At 37.8% G+C, this 22,473-nt stretch overlaps 1 protein-coding gene across 10 annotated transcripts in view; it reads left to right on the top strand.

Moving 5' to 3' along the window:
* The window catches only part of SLC38A4 (solute carrier family 38 member 4), a 68,216-nt gene that overhangs the window by 19,306 nt on the left and 26,437 nt on the right, over positions 1-22,473 (top strand). For 6 of the 10 annotated variants that reach the window (XM_008533363.2, XM_070621126.1, XM_070621131.1 and 3 more), the window contains exon 2: positions 20,606-20,836. In XM_008533363.2, the coding sequence (XP_008531585.1) occupies positions 20,718-20,836 (119 nt within the window). In that variant the 5' untranslated portion in view covers positions 20,606-20,717. Of the gene's footprint in view, positions 1-11,033; positions 11,137-20,605; positions 20,837-22,473 lie in introns of those variants that run through there. The other 4 variants (XM_070621124.1, XM_008533364.2, XM_070621123.1 and 1 more) reach the window with 2 other exon arrangements.

Here is a 22,473-nt window from a genome sequence, read left to right as displayed (position 1 = left end):
AATCTATACTAGTTGACCTTGTGCTATGCTGAATAAGATACTGTGTCTGTTCCTGAGGACTTTGAAGTCTAGAAGGGCAGATGTAGACCAATATATTAGGACAGCGTATAAGCACAACAGCAAAGCTTGTAGGAAGCAGAGACAGCACAGAGGAGGGAGGCGTTAACTCTACCTGGTCTAGAGTCTCTTAGCTATGGGGAATGGGGAGATCCCATTGGAATGGCGTACAATGGGGATCACATCTGAATGCTTGAATTTGAACTTCAGAGTCAATAGGTTCTGCATTTCACAGGGCAGTCCCATATTTGGTAAAAGAATTTGGAATTACAGTGAGAAGACAACAGTGCACTTATAGGAACATAGCATATGAACTAAAGGATAAAAACTGAGCTTCTTTGAACAGGAAAAATAAGCACTATGGTTCCTACTAGATATAAATGTAAACATAGATACAGGATTACAGATCTCTGTCTTCATATATGTAACATAGAACACATAATTTAATATATACGTAGATACCAACAGAACTTTCCTGTGTATCTACTCAACTGTAGAGCTCTTTAGTTATTCTAAGGCTTGTGGTCACTCAGAAAACACAGAGCCAGACATTCGGAAATAGAAGGAAAGCCTAAAGACAGGGAGGCACTGATGGACATGATTCGGGGCACATTATAGATGTTCAGTGGTTACTCCCTCATGGAATGATTGCTTGATTGACAGATTGAAAAGACGAATGGCGGGGCTGGCCCCATGGCCGAGTGGTTAAGTTTGTGGTTCTGCTTGGGCAGCTCAGGGTTTCGCCAGTTCGGATCCTGGGCACAGACATGGTGCCACTCATCAGGCCATGTTGAGGCGGCATCCCACATGCCACGACTAGAAGGACCCACAACTAAAAAAAACATATATACAACTATGTACTTGGGGGATTTAGGGTGAAAACGCAATAAAAAATTTATTTATTTAAAAACAGGAATGGGAAAGAAAAAAAGACTAAAGACAATTCATTTGTTCTTCGCCTTTTAACTTTGGTAAAAATTTTGGTGAAGAGAATTAGTTAAGTCGAAATATTTAAAACCAGAATTTTATGTCAAATGTTAGAATTTTACATCCAACATGTTTCTGTTAGACAACTACTTTACTATTTTTTTTACTGCTACATAAGTGTACCTACCACCTATTTACATTTTTAAGTTTTCTAGTCCAAAGAGTGGCAAAGGAGCTCCGTGGGAAGAAAGAAATAACTATTTTGCCAGTTTAAACTACAGTCATGTTTACAAGTGTATTTTCCTCCCATTGTAGATCCTCGATAAATGAATGAGTGAATTTCATTTGTGCCTCCCAATGGTCCTGTTGTCACCCCAGAAATCAAATACTTTTTTTTTTCTTGTGAGGAAGACTTGCCCTGACCTAACATCTGGTGCCAATTCTCCTCTCTTTTTGCTTGAGGAAGATTCGCCCTGAGCTAACATCTGTGCCAGTCTTCCTCTACTTTGCAGGTGGGATGCCTCCACAGCATGACTGATGAGTGGAGTAGGTCTGCATCTGGGATCCAAACCCACAAACCCGGGCCACCAAAGCACAGCACATAGAACTTTAACCTCTAGACCACTGGGCCAGCCCCAATTATATACTTTTTCTAAATGAGAAGATGAAGGCCCAGAGAGTTTACTGACTTGTTGATACTTCCACAGCTAGTACGTGATGGAGTTAGAACTTGAACCCCAATCTTCTGAATGGGAATCCACTGCTAAACGTTAGCATAACAAAGGAGGAAGGACTCGTTCAGCCATTCAGATCCTTTGGGTGCCAGAAGCCTTCCCTTGTAGATTAGAAAGGATAAACAAGACAGTTGCAAGACAGAAAAAGTGAGCTCCTCTCAGCATTCCTTTGAAAAAAATTAATGTTAAAAGTCTTAAGCAAGCTTCCAAGAAAATGCCATCAGCCTTTTTAACTGGAGAAAAGGGCACGAGCAAAATTATTTGCATAAATACGATTGTCTTATGCATATATAAAAATCAGATCACCCATCTTAAAAAGCAAGTGTCAGTCTTCCAGTTGTTACTTATCACACTACACTAAATACTGTAAAAAAGAATTAGAGACTATAGAGGCTTGCAAATTAAGATATTAATATTACTGGGTAAATTACTGATCTAATTTACTTAAGTATCAGTCTGTACTCAGATGTATTTTACGATAATTAAGAAAAGGTTAAATGTGTGGAACCTTGGATTTTATCTCAAAAAATAATCTTCAAATATCTAGGAAAGAATAGAGAAAGAGTGGAAATTTCTAGAGTTAAAGTTCAATTTCCTTAAGACTTGTAATTAGCTCCTTTCTCATATATTTTACATTATTTGAAGCAAAATACCTCATGAACCTGAACTTTTCTGTTCTTAGCCAAATTGTATAACATAACAATCCTGATGGTCCCAGCCCAGGCGAACACTCTCTCCAGGGATGCAATGCAGGCAAGAACTGGCTCGTGCTAGCCTGGTGGTTTTTACTGTTTGTGGCGACCTTTATTAACACAATTTCTAAGGAATCACACTTTCTTCACATGTCTGAAATTTTGGCACTGATCAGCTGCTTTTGTTATGAACTCATTTGAACTAAACAGAACAAAGAGAAGACAAGGCACCCAAACCTCTTGTGATTGCACCAGTGACCCCTACAGTCACATTCCTCAGTGTTCCAGGAACTCCAGGTGGCCGGGAGCTTTCTTTCTTGCCCTTGCTCATGCTGTCCCTCTGCCTGCAGTCTGCTCCCCACCCCATTGCCCCTGGCCAGCTCCTGTTTATTCTTTCAGTCTGAGCCCATCTGTCACCTTCTCCAGGAAGTCTTCTTTGTCCCTTTCAAGCCGAGGTGGGTGCCACTCTTCTCTTGCACGCAGTTCCCACGGACATCTCACCCACCACATTATAACATCATGACCACTTAAGTAATGGATTCCCTTGAGAGACTAGGGACTGTATCTTATTTTTTCATTCTCTCTCTTGCCTTAGCCTCTACCGTAAAGTCTGGCACATAGGTGTTCAGTAATATTTATTGAATGAGTAAATAAAGATGACTCCTTATCATGCTGTAATAGAAACTATCTCATAGCATTACTGAAAAAATATTGAGGCTCAAATATATTCAAAAATCTCCATTTTTCTCAACAATATTTTGAGGTCTATTGGAGTACCTCTTGCTGATGGGGAAGAAACAACCCATCCTTCCAGAACAAACTGGACATGTATAATTTTGTCTAGACTCTAAATAACACATGAGAATTGAAGATTTTTTAAGAGAGTTGATTGTTGCTGGCCACGCACCCAAAATATTCTCACTACAAGTAGAGATTTAGCTAGTGGCTACTATGTGGGTTGATTAATAATTGTAGCAAAACATAAGGGAGGAACTGTTTGTTTGTTGCTTTTGTTTTTAGTAATGTTTACTGTTTTTCTTATAATAATCCATACTTTTTTTTTAAAGATTAGCACCTGAGCTAACATCTGTTACCAATTTTTTTTTTCTTTTCTTCTTCTTCTTCTCCCCAAAGCCCCCCAGTACATAGTTGTATATTCTAGTTGTGGGTCCTTCTGGTTGTGCTATGTGGGATGCCACCTCAGCGTGGCCTGACGAGCGCTGCCATGTCTGTGCCCAGGATCCCAACCAGCGGAACCCTGGGCCACCAAAGCAGAGCACATGACCTTAACCGCGTGGCCACGGGGCCAGCCCCTAATCTATACTTTTTAAAAGTTACTTGGCAAATACAGATGAGAAAAAGAAAAGATTATCTACATTCCCATAATCTGAAATAACCACTATTCATATTTTGATATATGTTCTTTCAGGCATTTTTTCTTTTGCATATGTTTTTATATATTATATATATATATATTACTTAATTTAAAAAACAACATAAGGATCATATTAGTATTAGACTTTGTATCTTGCTTCTAAAAACTTATTATTGTTTTCCTATGCCCTTATTATTCTTAGAATATTCTTTGAACATGTGATTGGTAATTACTGCTTCATATTCCAGGAAGGCAGCTCTCTGTGAAGGGACTAATGCAGACAGCATGCGCATTCACTTTACCATCTCACAGCGGCTCTGAGCACCAAAGGAGCTACTGCCTTTTAACATATCAGTGGATCCATCAGTTAGAATAATTGTTACAATGTTTCCTGCTCCTGACATTCCTCATCAATAAGTTTTAAAGAAAGGTTTTGGATACACAGATTGAATCAGTGCCTTTAATAGAAACTCTCATTCATTCAACATTTATACAGTACCGACTATGAACCAGGCATAGGCTAATATTAATTGGGGTAAACGAACAAGAGATTGTTTACAGTTAGTTAATGTAAATTGGCTGTTTAGATATGCTTGAATCCATTCCACACTTCCTAAATAGACCATCTGCCTGAATGTCCCCCCTTTGCTACCATCGTGCTGCATGAGGTCAAGACATTTGCTTTCTCTGAGTCAGCTTTCCTATATTTAAAGAAAGACTGGTGCTACCAACTTTATACCCAGCCCTCCAGGAATTATAATTCCTGACTCAAGCAACCCATAAAGTACAAAAACTCAGTTAATTTTGCCATGCTGGGCACTGGTGACCCTGGCAGCAAAGGACAGGACATTAGTCAACAAGCGCCCTATTAAGAGCTCTGACAACACTATGGTCCAACCCTGGAGTTGCTTACAGCCCAGCAGGAGAGATGAGATCCCCAGGCAGAAACCTGCCCTCTCGCTGAGGAGACCTGACTCAGGAAATCCTGTGCCTTCACTGAAAAGTCCATTAGAAAATGTCAACGTCACTATTATATAGCTTGCTCTGCTCAAAGTCCTTTGAAGAACACTTCATGGTGGGCATGCATTCCTATTTCAACATTTTGGGTAGGATACCGAAAAGGCCAGCCCGAGCATATCTTTGTTATTAGGGACACTGATTCTTTTACAGCACGGGTTCATGTTATCACCTTTTACGAGAGAGCCCCTTTCCTTTAAAAAACCTGCTGAGCGCCATTCTGCCTCTTTGTCCTCTATCTCATCCCACTCTAGCCAGGCAGCCAATTGGGTCACAGCTCAAGAAACTGTTGGGAATCCAAATTCAAGCAAGATGACACCAGGTTGACAAACTCCAGTCACTGATGAAATTACAAAAGCCAAATGCACAGACATCATTCTGGGAGGGAATTTGCTTTTAAAGGAAAGGGATGAGGGGGAATGTGAAAGAGAGCAATGGAAATTAGTGTACTGTGGCCCGAAAAGAATGGAATTTGTTACACCATCCATTGCTATTAACTAGAAAGGCAGTCAACAACCTAGCACTGTATTAATACTGCGTTCTGTACGAAGAACTTAAATTAACAAGGCGACTTATTTGTTTAGGAAGTATTGTTATCATTATTATACGTCTCTTAGCAGTGCTATTTCTTTCTCAAGCGGGCATTTTAAAGGATAGGAATCATTCTTTAAAGCAAGCCTCTAAAAGCTCTAATTTAACGTTTGGAATTTCCATACATTATTGAAGTTGTAATCACCCAGACACCGCAGAAACCTCGTTACCTGTCTTCACCATGATGTATCTGCTTAGGCAGAAACCTGCAGTGAACTTGTGACACCTATTCCTCTGCGTCGTTTCAACGTGGGATTAAGAAATGAAATGGACAAAGGATTTCAGTTGCTTAAATGAGGAAATGCAGAGAACAAAACAACAATATGAGCTGTCTTCTAATTTGTTTTTTCCGTCAGCTGAGGCTAAAAGGAATTTTCTATTTAGGTCTGTGGCAAAGTCAGTAAGTTTGTCAAACTGCGCCAAACTTGTTTGCTAATTTTGCGATGCAGTAGTTGACTATTCAAACATTTCCAGAATGCTCCATTGTACTGGAAAGGTGGTTTAGGCTGGGCTGAAGAGGGGGCATGCCATCAACTAAGTCATTTCCTCGGAACGCATGGGTGGTGACATTTCCCTTGCTCAGGGAGGTTTTTAGAACAGAAAAGCAAAGCCTCTCCCAGGGGCCTGGGCTGGGAACCCCTTTGGGGTCTCATATTCAGCAAGGTCCCAAATTTAGACTTTTTGAAGGTATCATCAAATGAGGATATTCATAAAGTTGTTTATATTATATATGGGTTAAAGTGTTATTTTGTTAAATAGGAATATTGAAAATGTACTACAACCTAGCAACCCTGTTTTGGATTTTTAAAAATTTTTAAAAATAAATTTGGAGCCTCAAAAGATAGACGTGGCCTGAGTTTCCATGGATATCTGAGAGGATCTGTCGAAGGGGAATTAAAAAATTATTAATCTTTACTTCTGTGTTTACGATTAACTTGATGTGTGGCTTTTTTGGGTAATAGTCATTGTTTTCTTCTTTTATTCCCTCTTTCTTTCTTTTTTTTTAGGAGATTGGCCCTGAACCAACATCTGTTGCCAATCTTCTTCCTCTTCTTTTTTTTTCCTTGCCAAAGCCTCAGTACATAGTTGTATATCCTAGCTGTAGGTCATTCTAGTTCTTCTATGTGGGATACCACCACAGCGTGGCTTGATGAGCGGTGCTAGGTCCGTGCCCAGGATCCGAACCGGCAAACCTTGGGTTGCCAAAGCAGAGCGAACAAACTTAACCACTTGGCCATGGGGCTGGCCCCTCGTTATTTCTTACAATGTAAATTGAAGTTAATAATTGCATAACTGTGAAGAGAGACACCTATGGCATACCTAAGCTTTCATCCCTCTGCAAGTGATGCACAGAATATGGTAGCACAAGTATATAGTGCTCAAGTCACCTTCAGGATAACATGGAATTCTACTATTTGAATGATTTAGAAAGACTTCTGTAACATTTCTGTATGGATTTCCTTCTTTTTCTTTTTTTGCATGTATCCACATTAAGAGACATAAAATGAAGAATTTGGAGTGCCAAAACGTGACATCAAAAAAGATCACAAAGGGCCTGGCCCCGTGGTGCAGCAGTTAAGTGTGCACGTTCTGCCTCGGCCGCCCGGGGTTTGCCGGTTTGGATCCCAGGTGCGGACATGGCACTGCTTGGCAGGCCATGCTGTGGCAGGCGTCCCACACGTAAAGTAGAGGAAGACGGGCACGGATGTTAGCTCAGGGCCAGTCTTCCTCAGCAGAAAGAGGAGGTTTGGCAGCAGTTAGCTCAGGGCTAATCTTCCTCAAAAAAAAAAAATCACAAATTCTCCTCATAACTGTAAGCCTGAAACCCAAAAGCCAGAGGGTAAATCCTACATTAAAAAGAAATAATCCAAATCTTGTTTCTAGCTGCAATGGTGCTACTGTCTTCTGTTTTTAGGAATGACTCGGTAGGTCAGATAGACATTTACCTACAGTACCAGAAACAGCAGTTGGACTAATGGAAGTGTTACTCCTCGGAAGCACTAATGTTGGCTGTCGGATCAGGACACACATCTAGTCTTGGCACTTGATCTGCTTTATTAGACTTTGAGTTTACAAGTCTAAAGGCTGAAAATGATAAAAGGTAACTCTTCTTGGAGAATAAGACATCATAAAAACAGTGCAGTATACAAAAGTTAAAAAGAAACAGAATCAAGAAAAAAAGATAGGTGACCTACAGGGAAATTGAAGTAGGAGCAAAGAAAAGCAAGTGAGTGCAGACACCAAGGCAACACAGAATTACTAAAACTTCGGTAATTTGGCTTCTTAATCCTTACTGTTTTTATCTGTCTTCTTCCAATTTGGCCATAACCAGATTCTATTTCCAAGTATTATTTTGTCTCATGATTAAAATTAGAAATTTGGGAACAGTGGTGATAAGAACAAGAGGCTATCTTTCCCAGTGTCAGTGCAAAATGCCGTGATGGTCTGGCTAAGAGATTTTCTGTTTTTAATTGTTAACCAGTTTTGACTTGATCCAGCTGGAACTTTCTCTTTGAGGACATCATTGAAGGTAGAAATTTTAAATAAGACGATCAATGATTTTAAATATGGGCAAGAAAAATCCTGAGTCAATGCATAGGTATGATCTGAATCACTTTATTTTGACCCAACAATTTTGTACTTTCAGTAGATAACTTTATTTTGGGATATTACATTCTAAGGCCCTCCTCTGTACTATTTGAAATGATATCCACAGATTGATGGAAGAGGTGCTGAAATTGATGAGTTATCACCGTATATTCCCCATCTCTATGTAAAGAAAAATGAAGATTTTGTTGCAAGTTTCTAGATTCTCAGAGAATGAGCACATGAAATTCATAGCATGTATTGTGAGCTAGTGAAAGCGATAAATAGAAACAGTAGTACGAGAAACAGGCAAACTACCATTGACCCCAGTTTAAATCCTTTCCATGTGCCTTTTCCTCTGCCGTCATTCTCAGACAGGCAACAACTGCCAAAGCCAAACTATTAGTCAACTTCCTCACTGTCCTCCTTGTCCCCACCGCTATCTCCACCCCATCATCCCACCTACATCCCTTCCCTGGTGATTTTATGATTTTCTTCAGAAGCTGTCGAGAGACCCTCATCGATAAAAATCTGAGGTCAGTAGACTTAATGCCTTTTATAGTCTGGACTAATCCATTCTATTCTCCTATTTTGCTCCAGAAAGTTTCTACTGCAGCCAGACTGGTTCTCAGGGTTGCCAGAATATGCTTTAGCATGACTGCATTTTTTCATCCAGGATGTCTTTCCTCTTTCTCTCTACCTATTAGAATCTCACCTGGACTTTAAGGCCCTCTTCAAAGTCCACGGGCTCCCTGGAGCCTTCTTGGATGGCCTCGGGCCCTGGGGACTCTTCATCTTCTGGAGTCCTGGGGCATATTGTGCGGTTCTGCTGACATTAGTTACGCTATGGTCCAGGAAGCCAGTTATCCCTTTATGTGGTCCTATCTTACCCCTTGCAAACCGCCCCCCGGCACCCACAGATCAAGTCTCATATACCTGTTCGTGGTGGCGCTTATATGACTTCCTCATGTGAAGGATCAGTTAAAGTGTTTGTCATCTCCTTGCTCAGATTGGCTTCATTATTCACTACCCATATATTTTTCTTTTTATTCATTTTTTTTAAGTCTATACATATTCTAGTTCATTGTTTGTTTCTACAGTGATACTTGAGCCAAATCAGAGTCTAACTGAATATAGTTCATTGGCCATGTTTTAAAACTCAAAAGAGCATAGAACTATTACCAAATGTATATGAAATTACATCATGTATCATTTTAAGAAATATTCAGAACATTAAACTGTAATGTTTAAGTTTGTGTTTTCCTTATGAAAGGAAAGTTACACTGAGATTTGTCAAGACCAGACCACACGTTTCTTCATTAATTTTGCTATGTCTAAACATGTCAAATATCAAGGGAAGAAAATAGTCAGACAGCAAACAAGTTCCTAAGCTTTTTTAATTAACCTGACTTTTGTCAAATTAACTTCAAATGTGTATATTTGATTCTTGAGTCAGTGTTAGGAAAGTTTGTGATAAAAATTTTGCAATTAGAATAGGTTCAAAAAAAATATAAGACCCTTCATAGAACACTCTTACGTGTGCTTTGTATTTTAATCCAACATTCTAATTTACTATAATTATTTAGTATACTCAAAGAAGATCAGAATTATAAGGTCAACACTTAAAATTTTAAGAGAGGTAAAACTTTAGATATTTTACGTTTATCTCCACCCTATTTTATATGAAGATATCATAGTTTGAATTCACACAGTGGAGTACATTCATTCACAGTTGAGCCACTATTAAATGGAGTTTTACTACAAGTATTTAATTTTCTAACAATTATTGTATGCTTTTGCTTGCTTAGTCTTATACCCATCTGATAACTTTGAAAGTAGAAGGAAGTCTTAAGTTGGAAAGATCACAATTAAATGATGGAAGTAATTTGAAAAGGAATATTCCTTAAATTTCCCTGAAATTAAAGTTAGTATATTTGTTATCATTTTTTCTCTAGACCATAGTAATTTTCATCAGATAAAATTAAAATTTCCAGATTGTCTGGAAAATAAGGAACAAGCTAACAGACAAATAAAAGTAAAGATACCACGTTAAAGTTAACAGACCAAATGGGCACATCTGAAAAGGAATAGAAAAATGGGCAACTGGACGTGTTGTTTAATGTTTAATGTCTTGCATCAACTTAAGAATTTCTTATTCAAAGAACAAAGTTTAGTCGTTTTTTATAGAAATAGGGAATTGACTCAACTGTTGTAATCTAGCATTTCTTTCGATTGGTTATCAGATTGCTCATTCATGTTAGAAATCTTGAAAAGGCAAAGAACCCTTCATTCTGGGTTAATTTTTAAACTGTTTTTCTCACCTCACTTTCAGAATGATAAGTCTACTTGATACATTTTCATAACAGAATCAATTATTTGCTAACGCACGTGAACTCTTCCTCTGATATGTGGAGAGCCAAGTAGAATTTTTTTGAAAGGGGGAAAATATTTGTTTAGAAAGTCTTTAAAAACTTCACACAGGCTTCTGCTTCCCCCGCTCACTGCCTTTGGAATGACAGCAGTGGCTGATAACAGCCCATGATTTCCAACCTCATGTCACCTGGAGTAGCTTAGTGCCATTTACAAGTCTCTGTCATTCTGTATCATTTCCTCTGGATGAATCAACAATTCTAAAGCAAATGACTCTCCTACTATAGAATTAATATTTCCCATGCATTCTGATTATAATATTTCATTAAACAATCTGACTCCATAAATATTACGGTTACTGTACTGTTTGACTTCAATTCATAAACCTTTTGAAAAATTAACATTTCTGGATTTATCGGTCAATCAACCTATAGAATCTTGATCTGGAATGACACCAGTCAAGGTAAAACTTTCAGTAAGTGAGGGTTTTGTTGTATAAAAGCCAGAATTCTAAAAGCAAATAGAAATGGGTGTAACGGATGTTGAATCCAAATGTACAACAGTAAACTGATTTAGCTTCTCTCTTTTTTTAAAGAGCTGACGCAAGTTAGACACAGGGAGGTGTTGGGGTGAGGTGGTGGTGATGATTGGCTTGTCTCATTCACGCCCACTGGTCTTTAAATCATTGTCTAGATCGCCAAAGGTCCATATAAGTCACCTCTGTTGCAGGAGTCTGCCCTTCCAAACAATTCTGGAAAGATTGCACAGGACTGGATAAACAATTAAGGTAAAGCTGTTTTTCCCATAAATATTTGCAGGGTTAAAACAAGGCTTCCTTTCTTCTTTTTATGGTGTTGATTGTTTAGTCATTACAAATTTAAACATTTGAAAATACTACCTGAGTAATTTTTTTCTCATTTTAAAAAAGGATCAGTTCAATATAATGTCAGGCATTGAAATTATTTACCCAGATCCTGATTGCAGTTTTCTTTTAGCAGATAATTTTAGGTTTGAGCATAAAATTAGGGCAGTGGATATAGGAAAGCAAAACATTGCAAAACAAGCAGGTAAAAATTATTTATTTATTTACGTCCTGGTTAATCGTTGAATAGAGTGAAGAGTTGATGTAATTTGTCTTAGGAAAATATATAAAGTTTTAGAAGTACATTCTCAATGTTCTAATGTTAAAGATTTTCTTTATCTTGGAAACAACACTACCCACAAAAACTTAGACTACAAAGAAAGAACATCACGTGACTGCAGCAGATGTGAAAGCCTAAGGGTTTGGGCTGCATCATTGTCAAATGAAAAAGAAAAAAAGTTGTCTTAGCTTGTCTTCTTATGTGACCATTTTAATGAAGGAGTACTTTTAGAGCAAACTTACTAGAAGAAACTGAGAAATTGTGTAGAATATAAACATAGCTTTAGATTTTGAAGGACTGGAATCAATTAACTAAAAATAAAGAGCTGTACTCAAATTTATTAATCAGACAGGAGGAGAATTCTCAGTGGATTCAAGTATCCTTGTATTTTGGGCATCTTATAGAGCACATGGTGATGGTATTAATTAAATGCCCAGGTGATAACAAAACTGAGTGCTTTATAACTCAGAGAGAAAATATTTTAATTGATGACGTTTATCATATTCATGGACAGTTGGCTGAAAGAAAATTTATTTTTGACAAACTAAAGAGATTTAGCTGTGATTTTTAGAAAGGATTGCCATTTATTTTATAGGTCAAGATCCTTCAGTCAGTCAGATTGTTACTTAGATAACATTTTGGGATTTTCAATAAAGTCTTTTATTTATACTCCTAAGAAGTATATTAGTAACATTTAAGTATTGAGAAATGTATTGGAAGGCTGAACTCTTGACTTCTCTTTAACCTTGTTATGCAGTACACTTTATGCATTATTTTTAATATAGGAGTTACTTTAAAGAAAGAGAAATAATTTATTTTAAGAAGAAAACAGTACCTCTGGGAGTGGTCCAGTGTATATTATATAGAATGTAGACATTTTGGAATTTACTGCATCTACATTTCATGAAGGCTATTAAATATCATGCATTAATATGTATAGCATAAAGAGTTAACTATGTTAATATCATATATGCTACATATCTCTGTACATTTCTGGAAACTACTGCTTGGAAAATAGGAACTAAAATTTTGTAGAAATTTAAAATGTTTCTTAATTTTTAAGATGACTAGAGAATCTAAATCTTCTACGAACAGAGCTGGAAGGTTTGTAAGCAGGTTTTGCGCATAGTCCTTCATACCTCATCAAACGGCTGCTATAATTCTTCTATTAGCACGCATGTAATCTTCTTAGCAAAGGGAAAGGACTTCAGCATAGGGTTATTTATTTTAACTTTTCTAGTTCTCCCTGGATATTATTTCTAAGTTATGTCTGAGTAAAGGAAAAATGGAAATGCTAAAATATTAGCATGAGCAACAGGAAGTAGTCAAGTAACTATGGTTCTTCTGCTATAGCAGTTTCTTTTCTAAGATGGACCTCAGACAATGACAGTGAATGCTTTTTATGGATGCTGATTTCTGTGAGAAGTCATGCCATAGACAAATAAGCCATCTGACTATTGATGTGTGACTAGGATGGCGCTGTTGGAGAAATTGTTTAAGAGAATTTGATATAAAGATAATGTTAGATTGATTTCGTTGTCAAAGGTCTGTTCATTTATCTGAGATATATCTTGGATGTGGATTTAAGTCAGTTCCCTGGATGCAAGAAGTTGCCTGACCAGTTGCTTCCCACTTGCTCAACCAAAGGGTAAATGGCTTGTGGGCTGTCTGCTACCTAAACCTAGATTTCAGAGTAGATTCATCAGAACTGGGTTGGCATGAGAGACCAAACAGATAGCCATGATGGGAAATGCTCTGACAATGTTAGCTCCCTTTTCACTTTCACTTATCAGGTAAAATAAATGTTTGCAGTAACTAGGGAGGGTCATAACTTTTGTCTCTTGATTCAAGGACAGTTTTGTTTCCCAGACTTGATGTCTTTCTCTGAAGTTGAACTACATAAGTAGAAACGTGAGAAATTTTTTTTTGAGAATCTTCCATCCTGAGTTTCTTAAGAACCTATTCAAAGAACAAGACATTACGATGTTTAATAGGTAGAATTTGGGTATAAGGAATCAGCTAATCAGGACATTTAGATATCTCCTAATAAATGCGATGAAACAAAGTTTTCTAATGGTGATAGTATTCTAAATATCTTTGTTTCAAGTTTTGATTTTGCATCTTTATGAATGAGCAAATAGAAGCAACAGTGCAGAAGTTACTGCCCTGGAGTATCTAGTCTGTTTCTGCAAAATCTCTTCATATCACAGAGAAACTTAACTTCACTGGGGAGAAGGGCTACACTACAGAAAGTTCTGTCAAACCAAATTTGATTTTTCACATTCTTTGTACAACAAAGCTGTTCCTTCTCCTGGCAACCAGAGGGGAACATTTCCATTTCACTATAAACTATAACAAGAATTATTACAATATTGACTTATGAAGCTATTACAAGAATGCATACTTGGATCTATGAAGATCATACTAAGTTGCACTGGTCTTAGTAGACTATAACATCAGGCACTATTCTAGATATTGGAAATATGTAGAGTCTACAAACCCAGCGCTGGCCCCACCTTATGAAGCTTTCTGCCTAGTGGGGGAGGCAGTTACTTATCAAATAGTCACACAACTAAAAGTGTACCTACAAAGTGTGATGAATACTGTGAGGGAGAGGAGAACATGCTATGAGCACATATAAGGGAAAATTTAATTTAGATGTGGGGCCCCTCTGACCACATGGCATTTAAAGATTTTCAGCTTCTTTTGGTTAACTTTGGGAGACACCTGGGTTAAGAACGTAGGGAAAGCATTTCAGGAAGGGGGAACAGCATGAGAAAAGGTCCTGCAGTGGCAATGGGGAAATGAAAAGAGCCCGGTGTGTTTGGTGAGTGAGGGCAGATGCGATTCATTATGGCACTAACAAGCTGTGTGTGCTTAGAACATGTAGACCCTTGCAGCCTATTAGGAAATTTGACTTTATTCTAAAAAAGTGATGAGAAAATTATTTTGGGGGCCTTTAGCAAGTAGTCATTTCGAATAACGTATGGTCATGGAGAGGGATGCATGTGAATTCTAAATAAATGTTGAAAAAAGGATTGATAGGACTTGGTGATAGATTGGACATGGCTCAGGAGTCAGGACAGAGAATGAGAGATGTCCAGACTGACAGCCAGATTCCTCTCAAGAGCAGGGGGCGAATGGAGGTGCCATGTACTGAGACGGGGAGCAGCAGAAGCATCTATGCCTATGAAAATTATACTTTTTTTGGTCAGGAAGATTGTCCCTGAGCTAACATCTATGCCAATCTTTCCTCTATTTTTTGTATGTGGGATGTCACCACAGCATGGCTTGATGAGTGATGTGTAGGTCCATGCATGGGATCCAAACCTGTGAACCTCGGGCCACCAAAGTGGAGCACAGGAACTTAACCACTACGCCACCAGTGATGCCTGAAAATTATGCTTTTCAATCACAGTGTTTGCCAGCATCATTCTTTTCCATCCATGATTCATTGATTAGTTCAGTAAATATTGGCTCAGAGAAAAAAGTAAAAATGTTAGTTTTGTTATACTATAACAGTTTGTTCAAAAATCTATTTTGTGGGGCCAGCCCTGTGGCCGAGTGGTTTAAGTTTGCGCAATTTGCTTTGGGGGCCCAGGGTTTCACCGGTTCGGATCTAGCACTGCTCATCAGGCCATGCCGAGGCAGCATCCCACACAGCACAACCAGAAGGACCTACAACTAGAATATACAACTATGTACTGGGGAGGGTTTGGGGAGAAGAAGAGAAAAAAGAGATTGGCAACAGATGTTAGCTCAGGTGCCAATCTTTAAAAACAAGAAAATCTATTTTTTCTGCTAAGTAGAGTTCATCAGATGAAGGGAGTCTGTCTTACTCACGCTTTATTTTTCACAGTTTCTGGCTCATATTTTATTTTCGATATCTGTGGAATGAATAAATAAATGCCATCTGTAAAATTCCTCTATACTGAAATTTAATCATGTGATTAAATTTTAGGAATTATGGTGTAGTCCAAATGCTTCAAAGTACCTACTTTGTACTGCTGGCAAATGATTCAGAATATCTAGTTTCTCATAATGTTCTAATTCTTTTTAAATTGTGCTTTGAGCTGTTGCTCCTTTAAAATCAATCAGTACTAGAATCTTCAAAGCTAAAGATGGGAGCTATGAAAAGTGTTCCAACTTTCATGAGACAATCTCTTTTGGCCAGGGCCAAAATTAGGATTAGGGGCCGAGTGGTTTGCTTTAAAGAAACCACTATTTCATACTTAATGGGATAAATCATATCACCTTCAAAAGAGAGTGGAATAAGTGTTTTACATACAGTAAAAATAACATAAGATTAGATTCAATTTCCTTATCTGTGAAAGGGCGCCTACCTAGCTTACAATGTTTGTGAGAGTTTTGAGATTTGTAAAGTCCTCTTTTATAACTGTCTAAGGTAAACTATGTGTATATATAGATATACATATAAAATACTGTATATATTTGCATGCTGATGAAGAGGACAAATGGATTCTGATTATTGGAAGAGAGAAAAGGGATTTAAGTTTATTCAGGGCCTACTACACACCAAGCTTTGACAGCATAATCTCACTTAAACCCCCACAATGTTGCCTGGCAGTAAATGCTATTACCCTAATTTTGCAAATGGACAGAAAAAAACAAAAGTTAGTTAATCTGGCCAGGATTTACACTAGTTTTATTTATCCTAAGCCTGAGTTTCTGTCCCCTGTCCAGGCTTTAGTCCTCTCTAGTGGAGACAACAGGACAGAGGTGGATGGCAAGGAGGCCTCTTAACCCCTCTGTGCCTCCATTATCTCATGTGTAAAATGAGAGTAAGGGCAAAATTAGTACCTGCCTCAGAGGGCTGCTGGGAGCATTAAATGAGTTGATAGATGTGAAGCCCTTTGAACAGTGTCTGGCATGTAAAAAGTGCCATATGAGTGTTTGATACGTATTTTTTTAATCCTGGGATTAGCATGGCTTAATGTGAATAAAATCAGTGAGGTTCCTATGAATAAGTTCAAAGTGAAGCAGACCTTAGCTGAAGCCCTCAGGGCTACTGCCATGTATGCTCTTGTAACCCCTTCGAGGGGTTGACTAAGTAAAGCGCGGAATGCAGGAGGGAGAGAATATTCCAGATGCTGTGACCTGAATGTGCAAATGACCTGAGGTGATAGAGAACACAGTTCCTGAAACAGAAAGAAAGCTAGTGAAGCTAGAACATAAGCCCGACTAATTAGCTCAACCTCCAGCCTCTCTTCTCTCCCTGGAGGTAAGGGGTGGGGATGAAAGTTTCAACTTTCTAATCATCTGTTTGGTTCCCCTGGCAACCAGCCCCCAACCTTAGGGGCTTTTCAGAAATCACCACATTAACATAAATTTAGGTGTGGTTGAAAGGGGCTTGTTATGAATAACAAAAGATGCTCCTTTGACTTTATCATTCCAGAGCTATTTCAGGAACTGGGGACCAAAACCAAATATTAATTTATTGTATTACATTAGGAACTCTGTGCCAGGAACCAGGAATGAAAACCAAATATATATTTCTTATTATATCACAATATCACACAGCTGAAAATCAAATTTGTTATTTTGAACATAGCATCAAGGAAAGATCTCTGAACTTTGAGTAATAAGACAAAGAGATGGAACATAAAGGGAAAATTTTAGCAATATAGATCAAGAGGTCTAATAACTTGACTAATAAAAGTTTTAAAAGGAGTAAATATAGGGAGGAAACCATTTTAAAAATAACACAGCATTTTTCTGATCACAAGAAAGATACGTGTCTTTTGATTTGAATGGGCTCTCCACCTGCTGAGCAAGATGAATTTTAGAAACCACTCACATTTATTTGCATCCTGGAGAAATTTCAGTTGATGATAAGGAGAAAAGTTCTAAAATCCTTCAGAAGAAAAAAATCAAATAAATGAGAATCAGACTCATCAGTAGAAACTAGAAGTTGAGACAAATGTCTTCAAGATTATGAAGGAAAATGATTTTGAATCTAGAATTCAAACAATCAGCAAAGTTTGAGCACAAAGTAAAGACATTTTCCAACATGAAACAACTCAAATTCTGTTTACAAACATAGACACGTTGTGTGAAAAAAAGTTATTCAAGGCGAATGGCATTTAAGAATCATTGGCAGCTGGGTGAGGTCCGGAGGATGGAGGAGGAAGCCACTCTGAAAGTAAAAAAGCATGGAAAATTCACTTTCAAAGTTTTAGTAATATAGGATTCTATTTTATTTATTATGTAGTCAAATATGCCGCTTGGTTCTTTGGAACATACTATTTACACAATCATAATGCTGTAAATGCTAATTATTGGTTTTTAGTATTTAGAAATAACCTATAGACAAATTATGAGACATTTAATTGCTTTACAGAATAGGATGAAAATATTATGAATCTCAACATTGTAAAAAATATTTCATTAACTAAAACTGAAATTAGGAGCAGGAGGAAAGGCAAGATAGAAAGAAGTACACTAATTTTCTTATCTGTCATAGGTGCCATAGAGTTGATACACCAAGTCAAAGGTTTTAGTGAATAATTTAAAGTTAGAATGACTAACTTTGAAGAACTAAAAACAGAAACTGTCGTTAGTGAGTGGTGGCTACTGGGAAATGAAACTGCTACTAGGTGATGGGTGAGAGAAACCTTTGTACTCGTTTATTATGTTTCTATTTTTTCTTTTAACCATATGTATGTCTTACTTCTACTTCCTCTGGTGACTTTTAAGAGTTTTCTCTTTATCTTTGATGTTACACATGTACACTACCTTGTATTAATAAATATGTTCATTTTTATTCCTCCCACTTGAAGCAATTTGTGCTTTTTTTTAAATCCTGAGAATTACTGACTTTTCCATTTCTGGACAACTCTCCGCCATTATGTCTTTCTATTTTGTCTCTCCCTAGTCTCACAATTCTCTCATATTAGAAAGACTATTAGAGTATATTTGAACTTCTTATTTTCCCCCCCATATTTCTTAACTTCTTCATATTTTTTTTTTGTTTACCTCTTTGTGATATAATTTGAGTGATTTCCACAGATCCGTCTTCCAATTTCATTACTCTCCCTTCAGCTGAACTTTCTTTATTTCAATGACTATATTTTGTTTTTTAGAATTCCTTTTTCAGCTTTTGTTCAAGCTAGCCTGATCTTCTTTTACAACATTCTTATTCTGTGGATATTTCTTATTTTGAATCTTTTTATTACTCTTTATTATATTAATTTTAGTCCCTTTTAATTTGCTTTGCAATCTGTAGTTACTCAAGCATGAATCTTATCATTTCTTGTGCCTCCTGACACTCATCCTAATGAGTTTCCACGTGTGTTTTGTAACTTTTGTAATTTGGAGTGTGAACTCATCCCACGCGTGAATGACCTTCCACAGATGTGCTGCTGCAGCACTGGATTGTGGAGGCATTCCCTTGTGGTTGTTTCATTTTGTCACAGGATTTAAGGATTTCATGAGTTCCAGAGCAATTTTTATGTTAATTTCTCTGCTCAGGATTTCCTTATCAAATGGATAGTGTGCCTTCCAGAACCATACCTTCCAAGAATTATGGTGTTTTTATCAATACGGTATTCCCTCCTTTCCACAATTTTGCTTTCTGTGAATTCAGTTACCTGTGGTCAACCATGGTCCAAAATGATTACATGGAAAATTTCAGAAATAAACAATTTATGAGTTTTAAATTGCTTGTCGTTCTGAGTAGTGTGATGAAATCTCCTGCCATCCTGCCCAGGATATGAATCATCCCTTTGTCCAGCATGTCCACCCTGTATGTGCTACTGCTACCATCTTTTAGTCACTTAGTAGCCATCTCAGTTATCAGATTGACTGTTGCAGTATCTCAGTGCTTGTGTTAAAGTAATCCTTATTTTACTTAATAATGGCCCAAAGTGCAAGAGTAGTGGTGCTGGCAATTCAGATATGCCAAAGAGAAGCCGTAAAATGCTTCCTTAAGTGAACAGGTAAAAGTTCTCAACTTCATAAGAAAAAAAATTGTATGCTGAGGTTGCTAAGATCAATGGCAATTTTTATTACAGTATATTGCTATAATTGTTCTGTTTTATTATTAGTTATTCTTGTTAATCTCTTACTGTGCCTAATTTGTAAATTAAACTTTACCAAAGGTATGTACGTATGGGAAAAAACATAGTATATATAGGATTCGGTTCTATCCACAGTTTCAGACATTTACTGGGCGTCTTGGAACATATCCCCCATGGATAAGAGGGGCCTACTGTACAACGATTCAACAAGAATTGAATGATTTTAGTAGTAAAAATTTCAGAAGAAATTGTATCAACAAAATATAATGCATTCGTACCTTTTTTTTTTCTTTTTACGCAATGCCAGTCCACCCCTTTTCACTTTATGATTGAGGAAAATAAAGTCTAAAAAAGTTAAATAACTTGTGCTGAGATTCAATGAATTAAAGACAAAGCAGAGCCTAAAATCTGGATCTCATGGTTGTTAAAATGCATTTTAATTTTGTAAAGATGGTGACTGATGCTGATTCAAAGATAAACCTGTGCTCGCTCTTGTTACTATTCTTGACTTCGGCTTCATGAACCAAGTGCCTGCAAGTGGCCCCCTAAACGTGATCCTACCCTGTATTGCATGTACCAAGCATTTTGGTGGTGTTAATACTTTCATGCCCAATTAACAAATTAAAGTGGTAATTTTCCTGTGTTACTGCTAGTAGAGACACTGATAGATTCTGCCTTGGCAACTCTTCCTTAGTCAACAATTTACTTTTGATGCCATTTCTCTTAATTCATGCAATCTGCTTACAAATACCTAAAGCTTCTTGAAGACTGCTGCCATGTCTTAAGATTTACTTTTTTCTTCCCACAGTGACTAGCAAAGTACCTGCCATGTTCGTATATAGGCACTCTATAAATATCTGCTGATTTGGCAGTTTATTAATAATTTTCCTTCTTCTCTCCCATTTTCCATTCTTGTATTGGATAAAGGAAACTTTCCAGATATATTTATGTGACATTTTCAAGAGTTTACTTCCTTTCCATGTTTTTACAGAAAGGATACACGAAGTAGGTGATTCATATTCATTTATCTAATTTAAAGAAAGATGTAATGATTTATTTTGTGTTCTGTTTGCAGAACAGAGTGTTCTGAACATCAACACAAAGTAGAAGAGCCTTAAGCTGAAGGTACAGTATCTTGTTTACACTGAAGGAGCTTGTGTGTGGACAAGAAAGCGCTGACAGCTCAAATGGACCCCATGGAACTGAGAAATGTCAACATCGAACCTGATGATGAGAGCATCAGTGGAGAAAGTGTTCCAGATAGCTACAACGGGATGGGAAATTTAGAAAAGTCAGCAATGAGCAGGTATGGGGTTAAAAATGACCAAGTTCCATGGAAAAATAAGAAACATTTATGGATGTGAAAAACCAGATTTTTGTTAAAGAATTGGATTTATTGTCCATTTGAGAGATGACGATGACATCGATGTTAATATATCAACTCCCTGATCCTGAAGTACACATTATTATATCATTATTACGTGTCAATCCTTTGTGTGACTCTTTTAGAAGTGAAGTTACAGGATTCTTGTCCCTGTTAGTAATCTGGAATAACTTAAATTATATTAGCCTATCACTCATCTTGCCTTTTGGACTATTCTCTCTCAGCTTCCTCCTCCTTTGACTGCCCTTTTAATGTTGCTGCATCTCCATTGTTCTGTAAGGATTCTTTTCACACTAAAAATATCCTATGAGCAAGCTCATTCACAACTCTCCCGGCTTCACCCACTGAACATATGCCATATCTTCAGCCTGCTAGACTTCTCAACCAGATTTCACATCATTATATCCAACTGTTTATTACACATCTCTACTCATGTGTCTGAATTGCCTCATTTATAAAGTCCAATTGTAATGTCTAATGTTGAGTGCCTATAATTCCCTTCAATATCTGCTCCTCCTCCAGTAATCCCAATCTTGGTGAAAGTCACCACTACCATTCAGCAGCTCAATCAAAAGATCCTAGGGTTCAACTTTGACTCATTTCTTCCCCCAAACTGCACATCTATTGTTTGATTATATCCAGTTGGTTCTACCTTGTTAATGTTTCAGATCCACCCTCTTCTCTGTATTCTATTGCCATCTTACTTTGGGCCCTCATCATCTGTCACCTGTCTATTACACCAGCTCTGATTTGTCTCCCTGTCTTACATTTTGCTCTCTTCCAACTAGCCCTCCATGTCCCTACAAAAATAATCTTTTGTAACTGCAGACTGACTCGTGGTCCATCCCTGGGTAAAGCCCTTCAGTGGCTCCCCATTAACTATCAGGTAAAGACTAGACTATCCATTGCTTGGCATGTAAGGCCTTTCATGAGCTGTTCCTCCCCGAGCTCTCCTCTCCTCTCTCTTGCTCTGTTCCTAGATTGTACTCTCTTCTCTAGCCTTGTTGAGCCACCACAGCTCCCTGTGACTTCACTCATTCTGCTCCATCTGCCTGGAGTGCCCACTTTAAGTATCATCCACCCACCTTCCCCTTTCTCTCTGTTGATGCCTCTCATCCTTCAAGACTCAGCCCAGTGTCAGGTCTCCTGTGAAGCCTTCCACCAGGTAGAAGTGACCACTCCGTCTTTTGTGCACCCCTTCCCTATCCAGATGGTCATCATGTCACTACAACAGGTTAATAGCCTCTGGTCCTAGCACATATCACACTGCCTGGTACGTAATAGTGCATGATAGTTATTTGAGAAGTCAATTAATTTCTCACAAAATGTTATATAACACAAATAGGGCGTGTAACGCAAATAGGACTTAGGACATGCAGAAGTGAATTTTGGACCAAATCTAGACCCGAAATAGAGAATATTATCCTCAAACAAGGACGTCTCATTTCATTCATCACATCCAGGAAAGGCCCATCAGGAGGAGCACTGTCCTTCCTCCAAGGAGTCAGTGCAGACAACTCCGGTGTTGGGCTAGAGAGGCCATGGAGATGGAAATCGTG

The sequence above is a fragment of the Equus przewalskii genome, chromosome 5 (assembly GCF_037783145.1).
Source record: "Equus przewalskii isolate Varuska chromosome 5, EquPr2, whole genome shotgun sequence".
NCBI classification, from domain to species: domain Eukaryota; kingdom Metazoa; phylum Chordata; class Mammalia; order Perissodactyla; family Equidae; genus Equus; species Equus przewalskii.
This window is presented reverse-complemented; position numbering and strand designations above follow the sequence as displayed.